The sequence below is a fragment of the Phalacrocorax aristotelis genome, chromosome 23 (assembly GCF_949628215.1).
Source record: "Phalacrocorax aristotelis chromosome 23, bGulAri2.1, whole genome shotgun sequence".
Taxonomy (NCBI): Eukaryota; Metazoa; Chordata; class Aves; order Suliformes; family Phalacrocoracidae; genus Phalacrocorax; species Phalacrocorax aristotelis.
In genome coordinates, this window is record NC_134298.1 from 4,676,710 (window position 1) to 4,684,333 (window position 7,624).

The 7,624-nt window shown below is 65.2% G+C and overlaps 1 protein-coding gene across 1 annotated transcript; it reads right to left on the reverse strand.

The window, feature by feature from the left end:
* Window positions 1-2,740: 2,740 nt before the first annotated feature.
* SGCA (sarcoglycan alpha) lies at window positions 2,741-6,898 on the reverse strand. Its single transcript, XM_075116668.1, is given in 11 exon segments — window positions 2,741-3,239; window positions 3,241-3,337; window positions 3,814-3,840; window positions 4,018-4,127; window positions 4,130-4,225; window positions 4,307-4,468; window positions 4,588-4,787; window positions 4,883-4,955; window positions 5,053-5,198; window positions 5,744-5,896; window positions 6,380-6,898. Coding segments are annotated over 11 exon segments (1,191 nt in total). The 5' UTR covers window positions 6,420-6,898; the 3' UTR covers window positions 2,741-3,152.
* Between the last annotated feature and the right edge of the window lie 726 nt (window positions 6,899-7,624).

The following is a 7,624-nucleotide window of genomic DNA, read 5'->3' on the forward strand; positions in this document are numbered from 1 at the left end:
TTTTGTTTTTTTTTTCTTTCTTTTTTTTTTTTTTTTTTAAATTTTTGGGGTTATTTTTATTTCAAGTAGTTTTAGGTTCGTTTGGGGTTTTTCAGCCGTGCCGGGACTTTCCTGCCAGGTTCAGAGCAAAGGTGCTAATTTTTCTCTAATATTTCCCTCCCCATCTCTCTGTTTTATTGCTCTGTTGATCTTTTTATTTTCCTCTGTTTAGGTCCCTCAGGAGTCGCTGAGGTTTCTTCCCCCAGGACTTTTATCCTGGGGTTATTTTTTTTTTAAATTCTCTTTTATCCTGGTCCTTCAACACCCGAACCCGGACTGCCTGGTGCTACAGCCTCCAAAGACGCGACTCAGCTTGATTTATTTAATTTCCCTCTATTTCGTTGGTTTCCCCCACCCCCCTTTCTTTGCTGCCCAGCTCAACTTGTGAATTTTCTAAAGGTGCTGTTTACTTCCCCCCCCCTCCATCCCGCAAGCAAATCCCGGAGCAAACACAAGGTAGAACCAAAAAAAAAGAAAAAGAAATTTAAAAGCCTTGAAAGGGAAAAAAGGACAACCCCACTTTCCACGTTAAGCAGGTGGATCTTCAGCTCCGCTCTCATCTTCCAGCAGCTTTTTCTCCATCCATCCATCCATCCATCCATCCATCCATCCATCCATCCATCCATCCCTCCCTCCCTTCCTCCCTCCCTCCCTGGGCACGGAGGCGCACGAACCCACCCCCGTTTGCCGGCCCATCTCCCGGCGGATGCTCCGGTCTCTCCCGGAGTCTGTACCTAGTTTGTATATGTATAATAATTTGAAATTGTCTTTTTTTTTTTTTTTTTTTAATTATTTTTTTTTTTTGACTGCTGAAATAAAGCATGTGAAATGATCCAACAAACCTGGGGTGCTCTTCTACTGGCGACTCTCGCTCTCGGGGCTTGGGGGTGGGGGTCCCGGGTGGGGGGTGGGGGGTGCGGTGCCCCTGCTCCCCGCTCGCGCTCTCCTCCCTGCTGCTCCCGCTCTGCTCCCACCGAGCTTCTGTGCTCCCGTCCTGCCTGTCCTCCCACCCCAGCACGGCCTCCGCCAGCCCCCCAGCCCTCCTCCTCCTCGCTCAGCCCCCCCGCCGCCCTGGGGGTGGGGGGAGAGGAAGGAAACGGGGGAGCCACCCCCTAAGCAAGGAGGGTTGGGCTGGATTTGGGGAAGGGGCAGAGCTCCTGTGCACTCATGGCGAGGGGGGCTTTGGTGTGTGTCCCCTCCCCGAATGGGGGGAAGAGTTTGGGGGACATGTGGGGGGGGCTTCCAGGGTAGGAAGGGGGCCTGGGGGGACAGCCTGCACCAGGTTTGGGGCACTCAGCCCAGGGTGTCCCCCCAAAGAGTTGGGGAGCAGGAAGGGGGCAGCACAGGTATTGCAGCTGGGGCGGGGGGGGGGGCACGGAGTGATGCACCGAAATTGGGGCAGGGGGTTGTGCCTCACCCTGGGCTGCAACAGGGCGTGCCACGGTGTGCGTGCCAGGGTGCAAGCCCCCCGCACCCCCAACCAAGCGGGTGCCCCCCACGCTCCAGCACCCTCCGCGCACGCTGGCTCGTGCAAAGGCAAGCCGGGCAGGCCACCAGCGACACACGCGTGTGCCCGGGCTGGAGCGTGCCCACCACGTGCTGCGCTCACGTCTCCCACGGTACCGTCACGGTGGGCACGAGCGAGACCCCGGCAGCACCGGGGGGGCTGCGCAGGCAGCGGGACGGGGCCTCAATGCCGCCCTTTCCTCCTCGCCTGCCCCGGGCCCGTCAATGGCTCCCCTTGTTCCTCCCGGGCCCCCATGTTTTCCTAACCCCCACCCTGGGCGCCTGCCCCACGCAAGGAGGGGGGGCTGCCGTGAAAGAGGCTCTTTCTTTGGAGGCGAGGGGCCGGGGCTGGGCTGGGGGAACCCCCTGGCGGGGGCCGGGGAGGGGTTATGGGGGTGCAGGGCGGGATGCCTGGGTCTGCGCGGTGGAGCGGGCGAGCGGCCGGGGCAGCCGGGGGCTCCAGGCGAGATCCGGCTGGGACAGAGGCACCCAGGTGAGCTGGGGGGCATTGGGGTGCCATCGTGGGTCCCTGGGGACTGGCCATCCGTCCCGCACCTTGTCCCTGTCCCCCGTCCCTAACTGGCTCACCACGAGCCCCTTCCCCTCTACAGGGCTGGGGGGTGGGTGGGGGGGGCAATGACAGCGTCAGCCCAAGCCCTTGCAGTGGGTGCAAGTCTTTGGGGGGGGGGTGTCACGGGTGGAGCATGGGGGGAGCGAGTGCAAGCAGGGCACCCAGATGGAGCAGAGCAGCCAAAGAGGGGGGGGCAGAGGGGAGCGGGAACCCCCAGCAGAAGGGACAGACCAGGGACTCCCCCACCTCCCCAGCAGGACCCCAGCCCCACACCGCTCGGCATCCCCCCAGCCCCAGAGGACATCCAGCTTTGGGGCTGGCTGGGGCAGAGAACGGGCAAACTCAAGGCACTGTTTGCAGCCAGAAGGAGCCCAGCACTAGGCTGGACCCCCAAACCTCCCCCAACCGCCCCCCGCCAAGACCACCACAGCCACCAGGGCCAGGCTGGACTGCTTGCAGGGGGTCAAAAATAAAGCAGAAAAGCTACATCTCATTGTTAAACAGCCGCTTTATCAGCCAAAAGCCACCCCAGTCCCCATCCCACAGCAGGGACCTCGGTGGGGCCACCCCAGGGAGGTGGCAGCAACGCAGCCACCCGCGTTACCTGCAAAACAGGAAGAAAATAGCTTATTCCCCCCCCCCCCCCCCCCCCGAAAAAAAGGGATTATAATGTTCCCACAGCTCTTATTTAAGGGTTTCATCAGGCCAGGTGGGACAGATGATGTTGAAGAGGGGAGGGAATAGGATTGCAGGTGTCCTGTATTGCCCCACTGATGCACGCGGATGCTGATGAGCCCCCCTCCAAATATCGGTAGCCCCCCCAAAATGCTCCAGGCAATAGCCTGGCAGCGGGCAGAGCCCAGCCAGACAGGCAACTGCTCGTCCGGCTGGGCTCTGCCCGCTGCCAGGCTTTTGACCCCTGCAAAGTGACCCCAAAAGCATCATGACACCCCATCGTCCATCCCCATCCCTGGACTGTCCCCCCCCAGCACCCCGGCATCACCCTGGTGTCCACCCAGGCACCCACCGCCCCGGCTCACTGCGGGAGGAGGGGGACGCGAGCACCATCCGGGGGACCAGGCATGGGGTTGATGCGTTGACCCGTGCGGACGTTGAACATGGGAAAGGGTGGAAAGGGGCCGCGAGACATCCCGGCTGCCGGCCATGTGCCTCAGCTCCTCCGTGTCACCGTGGATGGTGGTGTGGTGAACCAGCTGGATGCTGAGGGAGAAGGACAACTGGGAGCTGCGCCCCGCGTTCCCACCTGCATCCCTTTGGGGAGGGCCTTGGGGGGGTCTGTCCCCCCATTATTAGGGTTTGTTCCCCATCACTGGGTCTGTCCCCCGTCATTGGGGTCTGCACCCCATCATTGGGGTTCTCCTTGCTGGTGTTGAGTCCCGCCGAGGCTATTGGAGAAGTAAAACAGTTCTTGTGCTCCAGCCCATGTCTGTGGGGGGTTATCTGGGGGCACCGAGGTGTGGGGAGAGGAGGGGGGTCTGGGGGGGCCCTTTTGTGATGGGAGACCTTTACGCTCCACCACCTCCATAACATCCCCCAGACAGTCGAGGGGTCCCCATCCCCCTCTTCTTCCCATCCCCATCCCTGCTGGCGCTCCATGTGCTTGGCCGCGACAAAGCCCCCCCCCCCCAAAACAGCCCCCAGCATCCACATGGCTACTCCTGGGCGCAGGGACTTACTCAGATGTCGCCAGGTCCCGTTTTTGCCTACAAAACAGAGGGAAAAAGGGAAAAAAAAATATAATGATGGTGAGAAGGGCTCTCACCACCCCCAGGTTGTCCTGGGGCCGTGGTGGCCAGGGAAGGGGCACCCAGCTTGGGGTGCCCATGGCCTGGTTTGGGTGGGGGGACCCCCCACCCTGAGCATGTCCCCCCCCGACTCACACTCCCTCCCTGCGGCAGCACATGAGGTGGCCCAGGAGCAGGCAGAGCAGCACGGCCACCGCCAGCGGCACCAGCAGCGTCACCAGGTACCCGGGCAGCAGGTTCCCGGGGGGGCAACCTCGGTGGGGGGCTCAAAATCCCCACCCTCCTCCAGCACCCCGGAACCCCACACCGGCCCCGGCGCCGTGGGGCTGGGCCAGACCTGCAGCTGCAATGGTGTGATGGTTAGGGGGAGTGGGGAGGGTCCCCACGGAGGTTGTTGCACGGATGGGGGGGGCGTGGGTCTCACCAGGGTGAGGTTGCACCAGCGGATGGTGAAGTGGGGGGCAAAGGTGTCGTAGCAGGAGGCGAGGGGCTGCTGCCCCAGGCTGCAGCGGAAGCGGCTCTGTGGCGAGGCGGCCGACGCCAGGCACGGCGAGAAAGCACCACGGGAGCCCACCTTCACGTACACCCCTGCCAGGGTCGGGGGGGACCGGCTGGAGGTGACCCCCCCAAAACCCACTCACGGCAGCTGGGGGTGTGCCTGGCGGCACCCCCCAGCACCCCAGCCCCACCCTGGGTCTGCCCATACCCCTCCTTGCGCCCCTCGATGGGCAGCGGGACGCGGCCACCCCGGTCCAGGGCGGAGGTGATGTTGATGACATGGAGGTCGTCCTGGTCCCAGACGCCGGCCGTGGCCTGGAGGAACATCTCCTGCGCGGCCGCTGGCAGCAGCTCCTCCACGTTCCTGTTGCCCACCAGGAACTCACCCTGGTACGGCGGCTCCCCGCCTACGGGGGACATGTGGCACCCGTGGGGACACCCCACGCCCAACCCAGGGGGCTCCGGGAGAGCCCGGTGCGATCTGGGGGTGCACAGCCCTTACCTGGAGCAGGGATGACGGTGACGATGAGCCGCTGTGCCACCGTCTCGTACGTGTGCCGGTTGTACGCCAGCACCTGCAAGCCAAGGAGAGACCCCCAGAGATGCCAACTCTACATCGTCCCCCCACCCCGTGTCACCCCCTGGCACTGGGCCGTGGGGCCGGGCACCTACCTCGATGGTGTGGGTGCCCACCTCGGCGGCTGTGGGGCAGCCATAGAGGTAGCCCGACTGGTGGGGGTCACGCTGGATGTACCGCAGCCACCGCGGCAGGTCGGGGTGGTCCCGGAGGTGGGTTTGGAAGGTGATGGGGGCGGCTGCTGGGTGCCAGGACACACGGATGGGCGAGGACGGACAGAGACATGGAGACACACATGCCACCAGGCTGTGCTGCGGGCGGACCCACACCCTGCAGGCCCTTTCCCTCCCAACTGGTCCCACCATGGAACCGTGACTGGTCCCTGCACCAGCTGTGCCCCAGGAGGGTCCTGATCCCCTTTTTTGAGCTGAATGACCCCAAATTGAGGTGACCCCCACCCCCTCCATGGTGGGGGATGAAGGGATGCCACTCCTAGGTGGGTTTAACAGCGCAATGGGGTGGTGCTCGGGAGTCCCCAGAGGGGTTGAGGGGTGGAGGGTGGGATGGAGCGCAGGTTGGGGGGATGGAGGGAAGGAGGGCAGGACAGATAGAGGATGAGATGGACAGACAGAGGGATGGAAGGACAGACAGGCGGCCCAGCTGGGGTCCTGCCTGGTGGGGAGTAGGCATTAGCCAGTGCCCCCCATTAACAGTCCCAGACCCCCCTCCCAATCCAGGCACTGCGGGACACCCCCTTGTCCCCACTCCCCTTGGCCTGGCCCTCACCACCATCATCCTCATGCCCGGTGAGGAAGGCCTCCTGGAACAGCTCCTGCTCCAGCTCATGGACGAAGATGGCTCCGGTCTCGGAGGAGAGGCGGCGGTCGGGGAGGACGTGGTGGTCAGGGAGGGCAGCCCAGGACCCCCCCAGGGCCACGGCTGCAGCCAGGCACGGGGCTAGAGCCGGGGCTGGGGGGACACGGCTCCTCCCTGCCTCAGTTTCCCCATTGCCCAGAGACCCCGGGACGACCCGCAGGTGCCCACAGCCCCCCTCCAGGACACCCAGCTGGGGCAGAACCCTGTCCCTGCGGTGCCAGGTGTCCCGGGACAATGGGGTGGGCTGTATTTAGGAGGGGACAGGGAGGGAGACGGGGATGGGGGCAGCACCCTCCCTCGCCCTGGACCCGTCACGGAGAGGTCCCGCTCTGTCCCCCCCCATCCCAAACCCAGCTGGCACCAGGGACAGGATGGCTTTATTTAGCTCTGCCACGTCTCAGCCATGTGTGTCCCCCCTGTCCCCACCCCGCCCCCCCCCCCCCATCCCCACCCCGCACTGCGGTGGGGGGGTCCTCCCAGCCCCTCCCTGCTGGGGGTACCCCCGTCCCAGCCGTGTCACCCCCCCGTGACAGGGCTGCCACTCGCCTGCCAGCACCCAGGCCCGGAGCAGCGCGGGGGCCTCCATCTTCGCCACCACCCTGGAGCGGGGCCAGGGCTGATTGACGGAGGCAGCGGGGCTGGCCTGGCCCGGGGGGGCCCGTCTGGGGGGGTCCCACTGGGGACACGTGGGGGACACCCCGTCACAGCCACCTCCGGCCACCCAGGCCCCGTGTCATCCCGTGTAACCGAGCACATGGGGAGCGGCGGGGCTGCCCCCCGTGTCCCCTGGTGGGGGGGAGGAGGGGTCTGGTGGGGTGTCCCATGGGTGGGCTTGTCCCGGTGACCCCACTCACGGGTAGTGGGGTGGCATCTGGGGACGAGGTTGGGGGGGGAGCACTTGGGGACAGCTGACACCCCCTACCCCACCCACCCCCCGCCGGCAGCGCTGCCCCCGCACACGCGTGTGCCCTTGCGTGGCACCGGGACAGGAGCGTCTCCCCACGCGTGTTTGTGCACAGGGGGTGGCCCTCGGCGGGACGATGGGGTTCGGGGCAGGGGGAGGACGCGGGGGGGGGGTGGGGCGGGGGGGATGGCGGCGGCGGAAAAGGAAGGGGGTGGCCGTGGCGGGGAGACGTCACGTTACGTCACGCCTCGTCACGCCGCGTCACGCACAAAGGGTTGGGAGGCTGCGTTGGGAGACGCGGGGTATCTGCAGGGTCCTGGCGCCTCCGGCTTAGGGGAGCAGGGGTGCCCCCCCCCCATCCCCGAGCCCCTTGGGGCGCTCCTCCCGCAGCAGGGACCCCCGGCACGGCTCCCCTCTGCCCCCCCCCCCCCCCCCAGTGCCCAGTGGGAAGACAGCAAACCTGCAAATAACCCCCCAAAATATCACCCGGCTGGTGCAGGGACGCAGGGGAGCAGCACTGGCCCCCCCCCCCGCCTCAGTTTCCCCTCCTGCCACCCCCGGGTGGAGGCGTGTGGGGGTACGTGCTGCACCCCGGGGCTGGATGTACGGGGACAGAAAGGAAATAGGGGCCCTGGGGGGACACCACGGGGCACCTCGAAACCTGGGGGGCTTTGGGCACGGGTGTGTGGGGGTCCCACGGGGTGGGAGCAGGGGGACGTGTGGACAAAACTGAGGGGACACGGGGGGACACGGGGACAGCCAGGAGGGGCACAGGGACAGGATAGGGGGATGTGGGGACAAAGTTGGGGTGATACAGGGATAAGATGGGGGGATATGGGTACAAACTTGGGGGGGGATGTGGGGACAGGATGTGGGGGGATACAGGG